Source organism: Saimiri boliviensis, chromosome 18 (genome assembly GCF_048565385.1).
Source record: "Saimiri boliviensis isolate mSaiBol1 chromosome 18, mSaiBol1.pri, whole genome shotgun sequence".
Taxonomy (NCBI): domain Eukaryota; kingdom Metazoa; phylum Chordata; class Mammalia; order Primates; family Cebidae; genus Saimiri; species Saimiri boliviensis.
The window spans coordinates 46,695,617-46,717,571 of record NC_133466.1 but is presented as its reverse complement, the minus strand read 5'-3'; the positions used below and the strand labels follow the sequence as shown (position 1 = coordinate 46,717,571).

At 46.1% G+C, this 21,955-nt stretch overlaps 1 protein-coding gene and 1 long non-coding RNA gene across 3 annotated transcripts in view; both read left to right on the top strand.

The window, feature by feature from the left end:
- LOC141581980 (uncharacterized) overlaps positions 1–21,955 on the top strand; it is a 1,111,619-nt gene that overhangs the window by 926,390 nt on the left and 163,274 nt on the right. The gene's annotated exons all lie outside the window — the stretch shown is intronic.
- Positions 16,584–21,955, top strand: part of LOC141582063 (uncharacterized) — a 92,514-nt gene continuing 87,142 nt past the window's right edge. The window contains exons 1-2 of the mRNA XM_074389487.1: positions 16,584–16,950; positions 21,803–21,917. Coding sequence (XP_074245588.1) covers positions 16,652–16,950; positions 21,803–21,917 — 414 coding nt within the window. The 5' untranslated portion in view covers positions 16,584–16,651. The remainder of the gene's footprint in view (positions 16,951–21,802; positions 21,918–21,955) is intronic.

Here is a 21,955-nt window from a genome sequence, read left to right as displayed (position 1 = left end):
GCGTCCCAGGGTTTCCTCAGCCCTCCTCCTCCTGTAGGAACCAGGGCTGCTGTGGCCTCAGGACCCGGCCTCTGCACTCCCCTGAGCCCTGTCCTTCCCCTGCTGTGACTGTCTCTTTCTTGTTCCTGGTGTCACAGGGACCTGCTGACCCAAAAGGAGCCGAAGGAGCTGCAGTGAGTGACCCATGTTAGTTCTGACCTTCGTCCCCTCCCACTGGACTACAAACTCTCTCTCCAGAGCAAACAGATTCCCCCAGGGAGCCCCTGATTCCCAGGCAGGAGACTGACTTGGTCCTTCTGTGACCTTGATCCCATGTGTGACCTCTTGACCTCTCCATGACCTCATTTGTCCTCACCCAGCAGGAGAGGACCAGGCTGACCCCAACCAGGGCTGTGCTGGGGAGGCCTTCTGGGTTTTCTGCAATTTGGCAGCAGGAGGGGAGCTTCGCTGACTCTGGGATGACGTCACAGAGGTGCGAGCTGGCCACTGGCTGCCCCTCCTCCGCCTGTGGTTGCACCCCCTCAGGGCCCAATGAGTTGGGGGTCCTGGAAATGGAGAGAAGCTTTTGGGAATTCCTACTGGAGGAAGGATAGAGAGGACTCAGTCTTGGGTCATTTAGGGCACTGGGAGACGGGATAAGGAGACTCTCCCAGAGTGCTAGACTCATTCACAGATTAAAATACCGGCGTCCAGCTCTGGTGCGGTGGCTCATGCCTGGGATCCCTGCGCTTCGGGAGGCTGAGGCAGGAGGAGGGTTTGAGGCTGGAATTGGAGGCCAGCTTGGGGACACAGCCAGGAAAAGAAGTGGCTGCGGGAGGCGGGGGCATCCAACTACTGGGCCAAGGTCCTCAGGAGGGACCTGCCGGTGGGGGAAGGCATGTGACTGCCCCACGGGACGCCAGGTCTCACCCCGACCCCCTTGCGCTTGCATTTCCTGGCCCTCTCATGTGCACATGCAGAGACCCTTCCTTGTCTCTGGAAGGGGAACTTGGAGCAATTCCCACGGGACCCTGGGAAGGACGGAGGCCGGGATCTGGGTCCCCTCTCAGTACTCAGAGCGGAGCCAGGCCCAGGGCTCCTGCTCATTGCCTGAGAGCATGGGAGGTCGTCCAGGGTGCGCGCCCGGCAGGGCCCTGCTGTGCTACCCAGAACCAGGAGGCCTGGCCGCAGTCTCTGACCCCTCTCTCGCAGGGGATCGCGCAGGACGCCGATGCAGAGGCCGGTGTGGTGGCTGCAGCTGTGGTGCCAACTGCTCGGGTGAGGCGGGAGGAGCGCGGGAGCCCGGGAGGCAGAGGCTGCAGGGAGCTGAGATCGCGCCACTGCTCTACAGCCTGGGCGCACAGCGAAAACCCATCAAGGAAAGGGAAAGGAAAGGAAAGGAAAGAAAAAAGCCAGAGCTCAGGGCAAGAGCCAGCGTGTGGTCTCGGGCGGGCTCGGTAGTGAGGATGCTCTGATTTACCGGGTCCTGCGCGGTCCCCAGCCTGTGCCTGGCTGCAGTGCCCTCCCTATGGTCGTTGTCTGCCCGGACCCATACCCAGCCCCACGCCTGTCCTGCCCTCTTCCCAGAGTCGCATGGAAACACCAGTGCAGGTGCCGGAGGGCGGCCCCTGTGTCTGTCTCCCGCCCAAATACCTTGCCACGAGGAACACGTGGCCTGAGACGCGCATTCCGTCTCTATCCTTAAAGCCTTCACCTTTTAACAGGTCTTACTGGAGACATGTTTAGGACTTTCACGTGGTCCTAAACGTCCGAGCGGGAGGGAGGGAAACTCTGCCCCCATCGCGGCGATGAGACCGCGCGTGACGGGGACTTGGGAATCTGCGCGCCCGGGAGCGCCCCTCGGCCGAGCTCCGGGGAGAAGCGCCTGGGAAGGCGCCTCGGCGGCGCGCGGCGACCGGCGCGAACCGCGCGGGCCGCTCCAGACCGCGGGCCGCCGAGGGCGGCCGCCGCCGCGCACGCCCGGCCCGGCGCTTCCCCGGAGTCCCCGCGCGGGCGCTCCCCGCGGCCACGGCCCGCGCAGCGCGACCCCGGCGGCAGACGGCGCGCGTGGACCGATGGTTTGTTCGCGGTCTGCGAGCTCGGGCCCGCGAGGGTGGCTGCGGGACGGAGACGGACCCCCGGGCGCCTGCGGGTCCGCGCTCCGGAGAGGACGGGGCCTTTCTCCAGGCGAGCACGTCGGGCCCCTAGCCAGGACTTCCCCACCGGGCTCCTGGCAGGCAGGGACCTGACGCCTGAAACGAGGACGGGCCGGGAGAGGGTGTGGGTGAGTCCCCTTTCACTCCACTGTTTCCCGGCGCAATTCTTTCTAAACCTGAAAACAAAGCCCACAAGCCGTCAGGGACATGACGGAGAAGCAGACGACGTGAACACACCAAAGTCACCTGCACCTGCAGCGCAGCCGGGCCGAAGGACGGCAAACGGGTGTGGGCCGCATTTGTGCAAGTGTCTGTGTAAGAGCATTGATTTCAGCCGGGCTCAGGGGCTCCCGCCTGTAATCTCAGTGCTTTGGGAGGCCAGGGCAGGAGGATCGTTTGAGGCCAGGAGTTGGAGACCAGCCTGGGCGACATAGCAAGATCTCATCTCTAAAAAAAAAAAAAAAAAAAAAAAGCACAACTCGATTTCAGCATTATTTACCATAGTAACAAGAAAGGAAGAAATAATACGCATTAAGAGGGGCATATTTAAATAAATCCCAGTACATCCATACAATGCAATGCTGTGAATTTGTGGAAGAAGCTGGTCAGGGGAAGTTCCAGTGGGTCACATTCTAGGTAGAGGGAATAGAGAAAGGAAAGGCTGAGACTGCAAGGAGTTCATGTTGTTGGAGGAAACGCACAGGTCAAGTAGCTGGAGCTTCGTGGCTGAGACCTTCAAAGAGAGTGGCTGGGATGAGGCAAAAGAGACAGGGGAGGCCAGACCTCACATACCGGGATGGCCACAGCAACAAGTCTGAACTTCATTCCAAGGCCAGTGGGAAGTTGCTGGAAGGTTTTCAGTGATGAGTCACAAAATCTGATTTCTATTTCACAAGATCCTCCCGTCTGCTGTGTGGAAATGGATGGTAGGGGTGTGGGACAGAAACGGAGAGCACTGGTGAGCAGTGCGGCAGCTTGGGAGAGAGACCATGTGGCTTGCATGGGGGAGGCTGCAGAAGAGTGGCGAGAAGGCACCAGGGTCAGGGGATGTTTGGAAGAAGAGTCAGTGGAACTTGTTGATGGATTAGCTGTGCAAGCTGAGGGAGGAAGGAGTTGAGGAAATCCAGTTCAGTGCTGGTCATGATTAAATTGATGTAATATTCAGAGAACTGGATAACAGTGGCAGGAAGAAATCTCTCAAGCTAGTATCCAGGGGGCTAATGTGTCTATGCACTATTAGAGCTGTGGGGAAAATGTTCTTAATTTATGAAATAATGTGTATACATGCGTGCTTGTGTCTGTCTGTGATGCTATGTAACAGAATGTCAAATAGATTTTTTCTATTTTCATGGTCCGAAGCCAAGCAGCCACCTCTTGCTGGTACTGAGAGGTACTAATGAAGACTTGACTCTACCACTAACTCCTATGTTATCTCCTTCCCTTCCTGCAAGCCAAGGAGGGTGAAGGGAGAAGTCTCACTGGGTGCACACAGCTTCCAAACAGCGGGTCTGCCAGCCCTGGCCCAAACTGAGGATGTTTGTGTGTCCTCTGGTGAGACCTGCATCTTGCTACTCACCTGAGCATCTGCTTAGACAGAAAAAAATTGAAGATAAATATTTTTAAAATTAATAGTTTCCTAAATACCAGAAATAATTAGAAATAAAACAATAAAATTATATTTACACCAGCATTAGAAAAACAGACTGTTAGGAGTAATCCTTATAAGAAATTTGCATAACCTCTACTTAAAAATGCGTACACTTCGTAAATGGACAGCAATACATAATAATTTTTAACAAATTTTTGAATCTACTAAATATTTTACAGAAATATGAGTTTTTCAGTTTAATATGAGCTGTTAAAATGTCTAATTCTGATCCCAAAATGATTTTCTTTGCAATTTGACAAAATAATTTCAAAGTTCATCTGGAAAAAGAAACAGTTGAGATTAGGGGAAAAAAAGGAAGGGCAGTTGTGAATGCTCCCTATGAAATGCTGGGTATTTCATAACGTTGTTCTGAATGCATTTCAAAACAATGTGTTCTTAGAAAGCTGCACAGACTCTAGAATTCACAGATAAACTGCTGAGTGTAATGATCTTGAAACAGAAACATGAATTTAACATTTCATAGTGAAGCGTCCTAACGCTGTATAAGGGATAGGTTTTCTTACCAAAGAGTATTTGGAAAGTCATCTGTTTCATTCAGGAAAGAAGTCTAGGTGGAGATGTAACTCATACCATGCACTGAAATAAATTGTAGTATAGTAAAGAGATAAATGTAAAAGCAATGTGAAACCACTCCGGAATTCTTTTAAGGATGCTAAAATAAAATGTAGGCAAACATATTCTAATCTTGGTTTAAAAATTTTTAAGAAAAAAGGAAGCATTGAATGAAACCATATGGGAAAAAAGAGAACTGACAATATAAAGCTGTCTGTGGGTGCGTGTGTGTATGTGTGTGTGTGTGAGTGTGTGTGTACACATAGGAAATTAAAAACAACTAGAGAAAAATCTTGTATTTTCTACACGACATTTTACTAAGCAATTGAAATGTAACTTATTAAAAAACATGTAAAAGATACAGGGAGGCATTCCTAAAAGAAGACAAAAAACTAATAACTTTTTGAATGTCCAGCTTCAACAGTAATCAAAGAAATGCATGTAAAACACTGATATAATGCCATTTTTACCTCTGAGATTTATAAATATTAAAATGTTTATAACCCCCAGAGATGTGAAAGGATTGACAAGTATTCTCATACGCTATTGCTGGCCTATTCTTTTTTCACTTAAAACAATTAAAAATTGTGTTTGGGGTACAGGTGGTTTTTGGTGGAGAAGTTCTTTAGTGGTGATTGCTGAAATTTTAGTGTACTCATTACCCAAGCAGTGTACACTGTGCTCAATATGTAATCGTTATCCCTCACCCCACTCCCAAACTTCCCCCCAGCCAAGTCCCTAGAGTCCATTATATTACTCTTATGTGGTTGCTCTATTCTTTGGCTCACTTCTGGAAAGCATTTTGATGATACAAAATTGAAAGCCTTATAAAATTTATTAGAACATCGTCCATCAACTCCCACCCTCCAATTAGTAAGAAGGACATTTAAGTATTGCCAACTTTAAACATATTTCCAGCGAAATTCTGGCAGTCTGGAAGTGTGCTGTAGAACCTTTAAGTTCTTTGTTGTTGTTGTTGTTGTTGTTGTTTAGATGGAGTCTCACTCTGTAGCCCAGGCTGGAGTGCTGGAGTGCTGTGGCACCATCTCGGCTCACTGCAACCTCTGCCACTTGGGTCCTGGTTCAAGCGATTCTCCTGCCTCAGGCTCTGAAGTAGCTGAGATTACAGGCACATGCCACCATGCCCAGCTAATTTTTGTATTTTTAGTAGAGACAGGGTTTCACCACATAGACCAGGCTGGTCTATGAACTTCTGACCTTGTAATCCACCCACCTCGGCCTCTGAAAGTGCTGAGATTACAGGTGTGAGCCACCCTGCCTGGCCAGAACTTTTAAGTTCTAATGAATCATTTGACCATTTCTTGGAATTACCTCCACACTACTTTTAAAGAAAACATTGGCCGTTCGTCAATTCATCGTTGACTGTTGGGGCAATCTTTTATCCATCTGTTTTTAGTCTTCCATTAAAGGGTATTAATTCAAGCCAATGGGCTATGGAGACCTTGAGGGTCTTCTCTTTACCAGCCATTGAATCTTTTGATTCTCATTCCTTTGAAATGCACATGCTTGGGCAAAACTACATTGTGTCCTCCACAAGCCTTTAGTCCAATTTTGGGGATTAGAGTAAAATTCCTAGACCAGTGAATCAAGCTGTAGCATGACTTGGAACCACCTGAGACAGATGATAAAACAGGTTGCTGGTTCCCCGGCTCCCAGAGTTTCAGATTCAGTAGATCTGGAGCAGGTCCTGGGAATTAGCATTTCTTTTTTTTTTTTTTTTTTTTTTTTTTTTTTTTGACACGGAGTTTCGCTCATTACCCAGGCTGGAGTGCAATGGTGCGATCTCGGCTCACCGCAACCTCCGCCTCCTGGGTTCAGGCAATTCTCCTGCCTCAGCCTCCTGAGTAGCTGGGATTACAGGCACGTGCCACCATGCCCAGCTAATTTTTTGTATTTTTAGTAGAGACGAGGTTTCACCATGTTGACCAGGATGCTCTCGATTTCTTTACCTCGTGATCCACTCGCCTCGGCCTCCCAAAGTGCTGGGATTACAGGCTTGAGTCACCGCGCCCGGCCGGGAATTAGCATTTCTAATGAGCTCCCAGGTGACGCTGATGTCGGTGGAGAACCACTGGCCTAGAGGAAAGTGTTTCTAAGGTGAGCGGGACGGGCAGTCACTTGGTTTTTGAGGGAGCAAAAGTTTGAATTAAAAACATGGAACTATGATAGAACAATTTCAAGTAAGTATCAGCCAGTGTGTGAGAGATATCCTAGCCAGACTCAGGCAGTCACTTACTACTTTTTAATGTGAATCAGCCCTTGGTTTTCCAATTAGGCTTTATTTTCCTCAAGGGCAAATTCCCATCTTAAACATTTTTGGAATTCTCCATGGTTATTTGCACAAGTAAAGAATCGCTAGAGATTTACTAATTGAACTGAACTCATAAATCAAACATACGCTGAGAAGAGAGAGTCCATAGAAAGTTCTAGACCTGTAAGTGGATTAAACACTAAATCCGAAATAGGTAGAATTTAGGATTTAGTGTGTAGCCCAGTTAAAGACTGTCACTAAATCCCCATCTTTCCGTTATCGCAGTTATAGCTGATAAGCTGAATAAACTTTGAGGTTGAAGATTTTAATAGCGATAAACCTCCTCTAAGAGTCCCTGGATGGGCTTTATTTTGGGATGCCAATAATAATGGTAATCATGGGACAAGTGTGGTATTATTCAGTTCATCCCAGTTCTTAATAAGGTTGCAGGACAAGAGAAGGGGAGTGAGATAGATGTAAATAAAGGAATTTGCTCTGCCCGGAAAACAATTTTTTAAAGCCAACATTTCTCAAATATCGGCCTCACAGTTTTCTCTTTCTTTTTTTCTTTCTTTCTTTCTTTTCTTTTCTTTCTTTTTCTTTCTTTTGGGAATGTTTCTTGGAAAAAGCTGTTGAGATTAGGTATTAAATGTTCATTGTCTCCTTTTTTAAAAATATATTTATGTGGTTATAAATGGATTTAATTTTATCCCAGACATTGGGCAATATCCTATGTTCCCCTGATGAACTTGGGACTGTGGTATCCTTTCCAGTTATAGTAATAATGACGGCTAACTTGTTCATAGCACTCACAAATCACAAAGCACTGTCCTCAGTATTTGACAAGTATTAATTCAGTTAACTTATAATAGTCCTATTTTATTTTTTTTTATAAAGTTGAGAAATCTGAAGCACAGAGGGATTAAGTAGCATTTCCAATGTCAGCTAGGAAGTGACACAGCTGGGATTTACGCTGGTCAGATTCTAACCACTATGCGGCGCTGTCGGCTCGATGCAGCTGAACTGCAGGGGATGCTGGGAAGCCACGGGCTTTCAGGTCAAATGACCCCTGTGAAATTCCGGTCTGGTCTGTGCTATAGACCTTTCTGAACCTCATTTTTCATCCATATATAATCAAGGATCCTGATAATGACTTCACAGATTTTTTTTTTTTTTTTTTTCTTTTTTTTGAAACAGAGGCCTGGTGCCAGGCTGGAGTGCAGTGCTGTGATCTCCGCTCACTGCAACCTCTGCCTCCCCAGCTCAAGCAATTCTCCTGCCTCAGCCTCCCAAGTAGCTGGGATTACAGGTACCTGACACCACACCCAGCTAATTATTTTCTGTATTTTTAGTAGAGATGGGGGTTTCATCATATTGAACCAGGCTGGTCTCCTGACCTCCTGACCTCATAATCCACCCACCTCGGCCTTCCAAAGCCCTAGGATTACAGGCTTGAGCCACCATGCCCAGCTTAACTTTTTGAAGAAAACTCTTCTCCAATTTCCCTTTAAGCTACTGACATTCACACAACCCTGGTCTCGCTGTAACCTCACAGTCCAGGAAGCCACATATCATGTGCTTTGGCTCTCACAGGTCACTCAGAGGCAGGGCAAGAACAGAAAAAGCACTGGTTTCAGAGTAAAAGAAAACTCACGTCCTATTCCCAGCACAGTCAGTCTCTAGATGTGTGAATTTCTGCCTGACGTTCAATGTCTCTGGGTCTGTATTTCCATTTATTTCATAGAGTGGTTATGAGGATTCAGTGAAGTAATATATGCCAGGTGCTTAGGCAAGGGTCAAGCAGAGCAAATAGTAGCTGTTGACAGTTTTCTTCTTTCCTTTGCCTTTATCCTGAGGGATTTTAGTTTGGAAATTTTATAGCCTCTTTGATGCTGTAAAATGATGAACCTGGCCCTCAGTGGATCTGTCAACACCCGGAAATTACATGGAAAGTTGGGTATGCTCTCAAGTGTCTCTGTTAGCTTCCTGGGGCTGCTTTAACAAACTACCAAACTGAGTGGCTTAAATAACATACTCTTATTGCCATAGAGTTTGAAAGCTAGAAGTCTGAAATCAAGGTGTGAGCAGGACTGGTTCCTTTGAGGGCTGGGAGGGAGAACCTGTTCCATCCTTCTCTCCCAGCTTCTGGTAGTGCCAGGCCACCTTGGCTTATAGATGGCGATCTCCTTGTGTCTCCTCCATACATACTCATCTCTGTGTCCATATTGCCCCATTATATAAGGACATCAGTTATATTGAATTAGGGCCCTCCCAAATGACTTAATTTTAAGTTAATCATCTGCAAAGATTCTATTTCCAAATAAGGTCACATTCATAGACACCGGGGTTAAAACTTCAACATCTCTTAGGGGAAAAACAATTCAACCCATAACAGAATCTAGCTTTCATTGGATTCGTAAAGATGTCTGTGGCCCTTCCAAAGACTAGGAACTGTTGATTGTAAACTCTTCATAATGGCTTATCCCATACCAACCTAATCAACAAGCTTGTATACTTGAGACTGGCCATGTTGTCTTGAGTGCCAGATCATGGAGAAACACTAAAGTAATTATTTTTTAAAAATAGATATTTTATTGCATTTTATATTTTGGGGTACATGTGAAGATCATTGAGGATTGTTGCATAGGTACATACATAGCAATGTGGTTTGCTGCCTTCCTCCCCATCACCTATATCTGGCTTTTCTCCCCATGTTATCCCTCCCCAACTCCCCACCCCCGCTGTCCCTCCCCTAGTCCCCTCCCCCGCAGAACCCAGTGTGTGATGCTCCCTCCCTGTGTCCATGTGTTCTCATTGCTCAACACCTGCCTATGAGTGAGAACACGTGGTGTTTGATTTTCTGTTCTTGTGTCTGTTTGCTGAGAATGATGATTTCCAGGTTCATCTATTCTGACGGGGTTGTTTAGGCATGCACTAATGGGAAGAAAGTACGGGATGTCTGTTTCTACATCAAACTTTATTCCATTGGGAAACTTTATTCCATTGGTGTTTAGTTAAAATATTGCTGTGCTAAGAATTTCTCAAGTCTCATTCTAATAAAGTCTACAATCCAGTGAATGACACATAGTCACCAAAAAACACGTGTGCTGGCATAATTATAAATTGGGAAGAGTGCTGGAATAGAAGGAGGCATGATTCTATAAAGTTACATAATTTGGCTTGGCCAGGTGCAGTGGTTCACATCTGTAATCCCAGCACTTTTGGAGGCTAAGGCAGGTGGATCACCTGAGGTCAGGAGTTCGAAACCACCCTGACCAATATTGTGAAACCTTTTTCTATTAAATGGTGAAACCCTGTTAAAAATTAGGCCGGGTGCAGTGGCTCAAGCCTGTAATCCCAGCACTTTGGGAGGCCGAGGCGGGTGGATCACGAGGTCGAGAGATTGAGACCATCCTGGTCAACATGGTGAAACCCCGTCTCTACTAAAAATACAAAAAACTAGCTGGGCGTGGTGGCGCGTGCCTGTAATCCCAGCTACTTGGGAGGCTGAGGCAGGAGAATTGCCTGAGCCCAGGAGGCGGAGGTTGCGGTGAGCCGAGACCGCGCCATTGCACTCCAGCCTGGGTAACAAGAGCAAAACTCCGTCTCAAAAAAAAAAAAAGAATTAAAAATACAAAAATTAGCTGGGCGTGGTGGTAGATGCCTGTAATCCCAGCTACTCAGGAGGCTGAGACAGGAGAATCACTTGAACTCGGGAGGTGGAGGTTGCAGTGATCCAAGTCGTGCCATTGCACTCCAGCCTGGGTGACAGGGTGAGACTCTATCTCAAAAATAAAAAATAAATAAATAAATAATTTGACTTGACCTGGATTAGCCAGGTAAGGCTTTAGTGAGGAAATGATGCTTCATCTGTGTTTGGAATGATGAATTAAAGTGCACCTTAAGGGAAGAGTATTCCAGGCAGAGAAATAGCCCATCCAAAGGCTCTGCGGTAGGAGTGAACATGGTGCACTGGGCAAAGGAGAAGAAAGCCAGAGAATTGGCAGTGGGAGAATGGGAATGATGTGACATGAGGTTGAAGGGCAATCTGGGCATTGTGAGCTGAATTAGGAACTTATCCTAGGAATTTATCCTAGCAGAAACAGGACACCACTGAAAGGCTCCTCCCTTGTCCCCAACCTGTATATCAATCTGTAAGCCTAACTTGCTAGCCCTCCAACATCTTGACATTCTTAGCCTTGATTCTTTAGAGATACTACTTTATTCTGACTGTGTTCCCATTACTCTGGCTTTGCTTTTTCAACTTCATTTTTCTCTGTCTGCTCCTATTTTTTTGAGAGGGAGTTTTGCTCCCGTTGCCCAGGCTGGAATGCAAAGATGTGATTTGGACACAATACAGCATCCACCCCCACTGGGGTTGAAGCAATTCTCCTGCGTCAGCCTCCGGAGTGGCTGGGATCATAGGCACCTGCCACCATGCTCGGCTAATGTCTGTCTGCTCCTTAACTATTGCTTTCCACTCTCTCCCTGAGTGATCTCACCCTGTTGCACGGTTTCAGCTATCACCCTCTTATAGATACCTCCAAAACTTTCCCCCCAGGTTACAGTTGCCTTTTTTCATCTGCTTACAAAATAAATAATGTACAATTTTGGTCACATGAATATATATGTGGTCTGCCTAAGCCCTGCTTTGTAACTCTGTAGGTAACTGCTTTGTAGAGGATGTTTCCAAACTGGCATCATTCCAGCTAATAAGACAAATTTGCTACAGGGCAGAGGGAAATGTGTCATTGCTAAAGAGGTGTGAACACTGACTGGTGGGGTGATGTCAGTAAAGCCTCCCTACTCACCTGTGGAAACAACTGACAGACAGTGTGCCCTTGTGTGCTCTCCTGATTTATAAAACACATGCTTTGAATTTGCTGAGGCTTCCGCTCATCTACTCTGAGGCACCCTGACTCAAGGCTTCAGTTGCCCTCTGCTTACTTCTATGTGGGCATAGAGCTTCCCCCAGCTGAGACGGCATGGCAGGAAACCAACAAATTAATGCACTTGAAGGTCACCGTGGTGATGTCAGAAAGTCAGACTGCAGTGAACAGCTTGGTGGGTGTGATTCTCAGGCAGGGATGCTTCTAAGGTGACGACTGTGGAAGATAAAGAGGAAGAATAGAGAAAGAAAGGGAGAAAGAGAAGAAAAGAGGCAGGGAGAAAAAGATGCCAAAAAATAGTTGCTAAACACTGTGCGATTTATTTTCACAGTTGTAGTTTATTTGATCCTCACAGACAGCCTGGTAAGGTATGTTTTTGTTTTGTTTTGTTTTGTTTTGTTTTGTTTTGGGGGTTTTTTGTTTGTTTGTTTGTTTGTTGAGATGGCGTCTTGCTCTGTTACCCTGGCTGGAGTGCAATGGCGTGATCTCGGCTCACTGCAATCTCCTCCTCCCGGGTTCAAGTGATTCTACTGTCTCAGCCTCCCAAGTAGCTGGGATTACAGGCACCCACCACAGTGCCTGGCTAATTTTCATATTTTAGTAGAGATGGGGTTTCACTGAGTTGCCCAGGCTGGTCTCGAACTCCTGAGCTCAGGAAATCCACCCACCTCAGCCTCCCAAAGAGCTAGGATTATAAGCATGAGCCAGGGCACCCAGCCCAAGGTAAGTATTTTTTATATTTTAATTTGTATAGGCTCAGAAGCATGAAACACGTCTCCTGAACTAAAAAAAATGAAAACTAGTAAATTTGTTCAGCAAGTTGGGAATCACTCATTGTTGCTTTCTTTTGAATTTAATGTTCTTTCAACTATACAACAAAACCTTCATCATTGCTTTGGTGAATTAGCCAGAACGTTTGAGTCATTCTGGGTTCTGTCACTGTCGTGATGACTCAGATACCATTGAGTCCTCTGTGCGTTTGTATTTGCACAACTTGTCCTAAACCTGTACGTTTAAGTTAAATCAACACAGCCAGAAACCCAAGCCAAATACCTGAGAGCAAATGTTTGTAAACCTGGGACCCACCAGCTTAACAAAGACAGTCTCCTCTGTCCTATCCCCTAAAATCCTCCCATTTTATTACAATTATTTTTTCTTTCTGGTCTAGATTTCTCAACCTGATTTGGCTCAGCTCATATTCTTGGACATGTGAGCTGATTTTTACTGGCTTTAACTCAATACTAATTAGGGATTTGCCTCCTGGGCCACCCTTTGATCCTCCTGGACTTACTTCAGGTCCCTGAATGCTTCACGACCCTACATGAAAGCAAAATTCTCATACTTGTCTACCTGGCTGGCACTCAGATGCTCCAACATTGAAACCGTCTAGTGCAGGGGAGAGTTCAGAGAGGACAAGGGGAGAAGAACCCAATTACAGAACAGCCTTTGGGTACTCCAGCACTGGCTCTCATAAGCAAGTTGTACTTACCCTCTAGCAGGAATGTTATATTGAGAATTTGAAGGAAAGCTTGTCTAGCAAGAACTACCTGCTCTAGTCATCCTTAATGGTCTATATTGGGCAAGCGGTCATTCCACCAAATTCAGGTATGTAGGGCAAATTCCTTTCTCTTCAACTCAATAAGTCATTCTATCATGGGGGTACTCCAAAAGGTTTTGTACAAACCTACATTAGCATATAGTAATCACTCCCCAACGGTAAGTTTCTGTGATGAGTCATTCCAATAAATGTACCTGTACTTGTGGATTTTTTTCCCCATAGTATCCAGAATTTTGCTGCCATTACCCATGCACTGTGAATTCTTGGAGAGGTTTACGTTTTCATAATCACCTGCAGCCATGACTTCCAAACATCGCCGAATCATTCTCTGCTCCATGCTTGCTGTTATTTCTTATTATTCACATCTTGGCACTGATGGAACATAGCTCCAACCCCTTTCTATTATATTTACAGAGAAACAAATTACTTAAAGTCTTTACTGCAGTTCTAAGCAGATAAAAGGAGCTTATAGTCAGCACCAGATGCACCATAAGACTGGACATAAAAATTTCTCACGGAAAATGTCTGCACATGGCTTGTCCACCTCTTTCAAAAAATCTGTCTTTTTTTAAATTATACTTTAAGTTCTGGAGTATATGTGTAGATCTTGCAGGATTGTTGCATAGGTACACACATGCTATGGTGGTTTGCTGCCACCAACCCCCATCACCTACATCAGGCATTTCTCCCAATGCTATTCCTTCCCAACCTCCCCACCCCTGCTATCCCTCTTCTCGCTCCCACCCCCCAACAGACCCTAGTGTGTGATGTTCCCCTTCGTGTGTCCATGTGTTCTCATCATTCAACTCCCACCTATGAGTGAGAACATGTGGTGTTTGATTTTCTGTTCTTGGGTCAGTTTCCTAAGAATGATGGTTTCCAGCTTTATCTATGTCCCTGCAAAGACATGAACTCATCCTTTTCTGTGTCTGCATAGTATTCCATGGCATATATGTGTCACATTTTCTTTGTCCAGTCTATCATTGATGGACATTTGGGTTGGTTCCAAGTCTTTGTTATTGTGAACAGTGCTGTAAACATACGTGTGCATGTGTTTTTATAACAGAATGATTATAATCCTTTGGGTATATGCCTAGTAATGGGATTGCTGGGCCAAATGGTATTTCTAGTTCAAGATCCTTGAGGAATCACCACACTGTCTTCCACAATGGTTGAACTCATTTACACTCCCACCAACAGTGTAAAAGTGTTCCTATTTCTCCACATCCTCTCCAGCATCTGTTGTCTCCTGATTTTTCAGTGATAGCCATTCTAACTGGCGTGAAATGTTATCTCAATGTGGCATTTCTCTAATGACCAGTGATGATGAGCCTTTTTTTTCATATGTTTGTTGGCTGCATAAATGTCTTCTCACACCAAAGCGCCTGCGGTTTGGGTGAAGCAGCCTGAAGCAAGTCAACGTGCCACTGCCTGGGGCCCAGCTCAGAGGCTACCAGGGATGCCCCAGTCTGGTTCCCTGGAGTTCATAGCATCCTGTTACCTGGATCTGCACATGGGGGTGCCTTTCTGCATCTCGCCATCAGGTCAGTGCTCCTCCAAGCTCCCTCCTGCTGGCCTGGAGACAGCAGCCTGAAGCACACCCCTACTGCACTCCAGCAGAGCCCTCCAGACCAGAAGCCCCACAGCGGTTAGCCCTGGCTTGGACACTGGGCCTGGGGAACCAGAGCGGGAGCTGGCCGCCCAGCTCCAATCCTGTGGCTCCAGAGTGCCCCGTCGCCAATAGCCATGTGGGTGCAGACGGGTGGCAAAAGTGCCTCGGGCAGGGTCTGGGCTGGATGAGCTGCTTGTGCTCACAATATTGAGGCCATTTGCAGCAAGCTCTGACAGCCCGAGCTCCAAGCTGCAGCTGCAGCCACCTGCACCAGCACTGCCCAGACTGTCTTGGGGCGTTTCTTCAGAGGAAGCTGTCAGCATCCTCAAGTTGCAGGGGCTCTAGACCCAGCACTGCTTCAAGAGGCTTTTTCTCAGGGGCGGCCTTCTCTTCTCAATGGCCTGAAACCTCCATCAATTCCCACAAAATTTACGGGGAACACAAGGACTGGCGCGCATAGGTTGCACACGTCGGTCACTGAGCCACGTGCAGTGATGGCACCTGAGGCGCGCACGCTGCACACTGTGGCTCGCCTGCAGAGGCTGGGACAAGCACACGCCACACACGCACGCTGCACGCTGTGGTTCACCTGTGGAGGCTGGGACACGCGCACGCTGCACGTTGTGGTTCGCCTGTGGAGGCTGGGACACGCGCACGCTGCACGTTGTGGCTCACCTGCAGAGTCTGGGACACGCGCACGCTGCACGTTGTGGCTCGCCTGCGGAGGCTGGGACACGTGCACGCTGCACGTTGTGGCTCGCCTGCGGAGGCTGGGACACGCGCACGCTGCACGTTGTGGCTCGCCTGCGGAGGCTGGGACACGCGCACGCTGCACGTTGTGGCTCGCCTGCGGAGGCTGGGACACGCGCACGCCGCACGTTGTGGCTCGCCTGCCGAGGCTGGGACATGCGCACGCCGCACGCTGGGGCTCGCCTGCGGAGGCTGGGACACGCCCACGCCGCACGCTGTGGCTCGCCCGCCGAGGCTGGGACACGCGCACGCCGCACGCTGGGGCTCGCCCGCCGAGGCTGGGACACGCACTCGCCGCACGCTGCGGCTCGCCCGCGGAGGCTGGGACACGCGCACGCCGCACGCTGGGGCTCGCCCGCGGAGGCTGGGACACGCGCACGCAGCACGCTGGGCCTCGCCCGCGGAGGCTGGGACACGCGCACGCCGCACGCTGCGGCTCGCCCGCGGAGGCTGGGACACGCGCACGCCGCACGCTGGGGCTCGCCCGCGGAGGCTGGAACACGCGCACGCCGCACGCTGGGGTTCGCCCGCGGAGGCTAGGACACGCGCACGCCGCGCGCTGGGGCTCGCCCGCGGAGGCTGGGACACGCGCACGCCGCACGCTGGGGCTCGCCCGCGGAGGCTGGGACACGCGCACGCCGCACGCTGGGGTTCGCCCGCGGAGGCTGGGACACGCGCACGCCGCACGCTGGGGCTCGCCCGCGGAGGCTGGGACACGCGCACGCCGCACGCTGGGGCTCGCCCGCGGAGGCTGGGACACGCGCACGCCGCACGCTGCGGCTCGCCTGTAGAAGCGTGGCCTCGAGCACGCCGCACGCGCATAACGGCTTGGCTTGCCTGTCGCGGTGGCTTGGCTTTGCTGTTCCTGGCTTAGCGTGGTGTTCCTCGCTTGGCTCCGTGTTCCTAGCTTTGACTGACGTTTCCTCCCTCTCATTCCTTGGCTGGGCCTGACCTTTTATCTGCTGAGCTTGGCATTCCCCTGGCCGGGCTGGGTGTTTCCTTGGGTTGGAGTGGGCTCTCCCTGGGTGGGCGTGGGCTTTCCCTGGGTGGGCTGGGCTGGGCTGGGCTCCCCTCCTGGGGTGGGCAGGTTCGGGCTGGGATTGACCTTTCTCTTCCACCAGGTTGGAAACCCGGAGTTTCCTGCTAGTCGGTCAAGCTGGTTCGTAGAGGCGATCTGCCCGCTACTACTGGCCTCCCCTGGCTGTTAAAAGCAGATGGTGGCTGAGGTTTGTTCAAAGCCGGCTGCCTCCGCTATGAAGAAGCCCTTTGGTCTCAGGAGCAGGATGGGCAAATGGTGCTGCCACTGCTTCTCCTGCTGCAGGGGGAGCGGCAAGAGCAACGTGGGCACTTGGGCAGACTATGACGACAGTGCCTTCGAGGAGCCAAGGTACCAGGTCCGGCGAGAAGACCTGGACCAGCTCCACAGAGCCGCCTGGTGGGGTAAAGTCCCCAGAGCCGATCTCATCGTCATGCTCAGGAGCACTGACGTGAACGAGACGGACACGGAACAAAGGTAACTGGGCCTCGCTGAGAGGAGGCGGGATGGTGGGGATGTGCCCTACTGGTGTGGGGGCGGTGGCGGGGTGCCCGGCTTTATCGTCTCTGCAGGCCCCGCACCATCCTGGCTGTGGGAACCTCAGAGGGGTCAGGGCACAGGCCTCTTTATGAGCAGCAATGTGAAAAGAAAACTTTAACTGATTTCCAATCAAATTATAATTTCCCTCGTAGAACACTAATAGACTGTCTTAAAGTGATGTACCTCGCAAAACTAAATCGTTGCAGTGGATTATTTTCAATGTACACATTTTAAAACAATGTCATATACATTATAGAAAGGTATATATTGAGAACTAAGTTCCATAGTATATCAACGTCTGGCTAAATATTCTTCAAATAAAATTCAATATGTGTTTCATATCAATGTATCCTATGTAAATATGTTATTTACTGAGAAACCTTAGAAGGAAAATAAATGGGAAGATGGTTTGTGTCTTTCAATAGGAAGACTCATTTCTCTCAAGATATGAGCTCTTTCTGCGGGTGTTGAACAATGAGAACACATGGACACGGGGAGGGGAGCACTACACACTGGGGTCCGTTGGGGGGAAATGGGGGCGGGACGGGGTTGGGAAGGTGGGGAGAGATAGCATGGGGAGAAATGACAGATACAGGTGAGGGGAAGGAAGGCAGCAAACCACACTGCCATGTGTGTACCTATGCAACAGTCTTGCATGTTCTTCACATGTATCCCAAAACGTAAAATGCAATTAAAAAATCTAAAAAAAAAAAGATATGAGCTCTTTCTGTATTTATCACGTTGACCTAAACCAAATGAAAATAGCAAAGTTTTAGCATTTTTAAATTAGGCATGTTGTCTGTTACTGTGATAAATTAATTTTTTTGTAGCAGAATAGAAAAAGATTTGCTTTCCAGATGTCAAAATTTGCATGTGCTATTTCCACAAATTGTTTACTAACAGCTGAAAAGACATAAATGAGCAGAATAGAATAGGAAATCCAGAAATAGTCAAATGTATGTAAGAATTTAGTCCTTGATAAAGGTGATGTTTTATATTAGTAAAAAACTTAATTATTCCTAAGTGAAATGCAGGCTGTTTGGAGAAACCTAGCTAGATTTTTATGTGACAAAAATAAATTCCTGCAGTATACAGTAAAAAACTTTAAATACACAAAAGGTGAAAAGTACCAGAAAAAAAAAAAACACAAATGCCTATTTATATATGCATATATAAATATTTAGGTGAAGTCTTTGTCGCCCAGGCTGGAGTATAGTGGTGTGATCTCGGCTCACTGCAACCTCTGTCTCCCAGGTTTAAGCAATTCTCTGCCTCAGCCTCTCGAGTAGCTGGGATTACAGGTGCCCATCACCATGCCTGGCTATTTGTTTTTGTATTTTTAGTAGAGATGGGTTTCATCATCTTGGCCAGGCTGGTCTTGAACTCTTGAACTTGTGATCCACCTGCCTTGGCCTCCCAAAGTGCTGAGATTACAGTTGTGAGCCACTGTGCCTGGCCTATATATGCAGATGTATTTTTATGTTCACAATGACCTTCCTAAGAACCTCCCAAAGCAAATATTCTGAAAGTTGGCTTGGCAAAATAAAAAACATCCGTATATAAGAAAAACATTAACAGAGGTCCAACATCTTTACAAAACATGTATTTTCACTTTACAGAGAATTCTTTCAAGTCAACCAAAAGACAACTAAATAAACTCAATTTAAAATTGGGCAAAGTAATTTCTTTGTATGTCTACCAGTGATCGACACACTTAGGAAAACATAGTGTTCTGGTAAGAGAAGGAATTTAAGCTAGAGGAGGAATGAAATACTGTTTTCTATTTCATAGAAATTAGAAAATACTGTTTAGAAATTAAAAATATTTTCTAATTTCTAACAGAATTAGAAAATACTGTTTTCTAATTCTAATTTAAGTTAGAAGAGGAATGACAAGCCAGGTGCAGTGATTCATGCCTGTAATCTCAGCACTTTGGGAGGTCAAGGAAGGTGGATCATGATTTCAGAATTTGAGACCAGCCAGGCCAGCATGGTGAAAGCCTGTCTCTACTAAAAACACAAAACTTTGCTGGACCTGGGCCTGGTGGCGAGTACTTGTAATCTCAGATACTTGGGAGACTGAGGCAGGAGAACTGCTTCAACCTGGGAGGCATAGGTTGCAGTGAGCCAAGATTGTGCCACTGCACTGTGGTCTGGGGACACAGCGAGACTCCCTCTCAAAAAAAAAAAAAAAAAGAAAAAAAGAAAAAAAAAAAAAGGGGGAATAGAATATGGTTTTCTATCCACAAAGTGTGTGAGGATGAAGAACAGTGGTATTTACACAGTTGCTTAAAGTTTAAGTTGCTGTGACTTTTCAAATAGATACTTTGGTGGTAAGAACTCTATTTTTAAAATGTATATGCCTTTTACTCATCAATTTCATTATTCTGAAATAGCTTTAATAAATGTATACATCTTTTTTGTATTGCTTATAATAGCAATGTATTGAGAAGAACTCATATGAAGATTTTATGAACAAATTTCAGTGCATCCATGGCATGGAATGATATGTAACCATTGAGGGCATCAATAGATAGAGATATGTTGACATGCAAAGATGTAATTTGGTATATAAAGTGAGGAAAAATCTGTTTTACATATACACCAACAATCTGCTTTTGTGTTAGCTGAAAAGATGTAGAAAATATGATCAAATTTATTTCTGGGGATTTGTGAGTGAAGTTTTTCCCTTTCTCTTATCTGTGATTTCTGCAATGAACATCTCAAAAGTTTTAGTTAAGTTTCAGTAGTCATGAAATAATCCTTGGGAAGAGAAGAAATATGCTGCTTGCATAGATACAAATAGTTTCTCACATTCTATTATTTATTATTATTTCTGTGGATGGGTATCTTCTGTAAACTTTTACCCTATCCAGAAGTAGAGGGAATCTGTTTACCTGTTCCAGTAGATTTTATTGTATATTCATTTTATTATATATTTATCTTCTCCTTATATATAATGTGTAAAAACTGTGGATTAATGGTTTTACTTTAGTTATATATGAAAATTAAAATAGCAAATATAACTGATTATTACTATTACAAATGTATTCCTCTACAGGAGTTTTTTTTAAATATTGAACTCACCAGCTGTATCCTTTCAATCTATTTATTCATCAAACATAAGCCAGACACCTATTTTGTGGCAGGCATATTCTACTGTCTCGCACCTATTACGTGGCAGGCATGTTCTACTCCCTCTCAGTGTCCTTCATCTTTGAAAACTTCATGTTTACATGTTGGGGCTGGGCAAACTGAGATATTTAAAATTGGGGTATTAGAACTTAATCTCAATTGAAGCTTTTCCTCTCTCCTTTCAAACAAAAGTGTTTCTGAAGGTAGAAATAGTAAAAAGATAACCTTTAATTGTCCTTTAAAATTTATAACAATCTTGGATAAAGACTGTTTTAGTACTTTTAAGAACTAAAATGGGATACATAAACAGCAGCCACAAAAAAAGAATGAGAGCATGTCCTTTACAGGGACATGGATGATGTTGGAGGCCATTATCCTTAGCAAACTAACACAGGAACAGAAAACACCAGATACCACATATTCTCACTTACAGGTGAGAGCTAAATGATGAGAACACACAGACACCTACAGGGGAGCAGCACACACTGGGCCTATCAGACGGTGGGGGTTGGGAGGAGGGAAAGCAGCAGGAAATAGAAGGAACAGGTAGTCGGCTTCATATCTGGGTGATGAAACAATCTGTACAAACCCCTTGGCACACATTTACCTATGTAACAAAACTGTGCATCCTGCACAGGTATCACTGGATGTAAACGTTGAGGAAACTCCACAAATAGTTTTCCAAATCCTTTTTTAAAAAAGAAAATTGCTAATAGTCTTAAATCCTAATATTAATGATTAGAAATACCTGATTTACGTACATTCTGTAATTCTGAGTATTGAAAAAAATGAGACATACTTAGTCATTTAAATCTCAAGTTTTCTTTGGCTTAAAGTTTTTTGAAAACCAAAGTAAGAATTAGTTTATTTTAGAAATTTGTTTTTGTTTTCACCTCAGCCTTCTTATTTCATCTAAATGCCAGTCATTGGACTAGAACTGTGCCAGACCTCTTATATTATAACGTGGCCTAGCTAATGTAAGGCACCAGGCATTGTAAGATGCCTCATTATTTTACGTCCCAATAAGAGAATTATTTAAATGCTGCTAATTAGTTATAGTAAATCATGAATTACAAGTGACATTCCAGTGTAAGAAATGTTCAAACGTGGAATCATCTTAGAATCACTAAAATAGAATGTTACCTGTAATCCTTAAAAACTACCTCAAAGTGTAGGTGTAATTGTATTATCTCACTCAATTCACATGTCTCCAGTAGTAGTAGTAAAAATTATAATATCTAGCAATCGAGCTGTTGTGTTAGGAACTATTCTCTGTCTTTTGTGTAGAGTCTCATTAAGTATTACAGTGGTTTTCTCTGAGAAAGTTACTATTTTCATTCCCATTTTATTGTTGAGGAAATTGAGATACAAAAAGGCTAAGCAACATCTAGGAAGTGACAGAGCGGAAAGAGGATTCCAGCCCAAGTTGAATGGAATCCAAGGGCTATGCTCTTTCTGTTCAAATAGGCTGCTCTTTCACTCATACAGTGAGTAAGGAGGGGTAATAAATAGTATACTTTCTTCAAAGGAAAATGCAATGTTTGTTTTGAAGGCAGAGTAATAGCAGACTGTTCAGTGTTTGCAATGACATGAATTGCTGAGGTGGCTGTAGATAGTGCACTACAATTTCCTAAAAAGTCTTCTCACTCCCATAGAACTGCCCTCCATTTGGCCTCTGCCAATGGGAATTCAGAAATAGTAAAACTCTTGCTGTACAGAAGATGTGAACTTCATGCCTTTGACAGCAAAAAGAGGACAGCTCTAATAAAGGTATGCAGTAGCCGACTGTATCGGCACAAGATGGATTT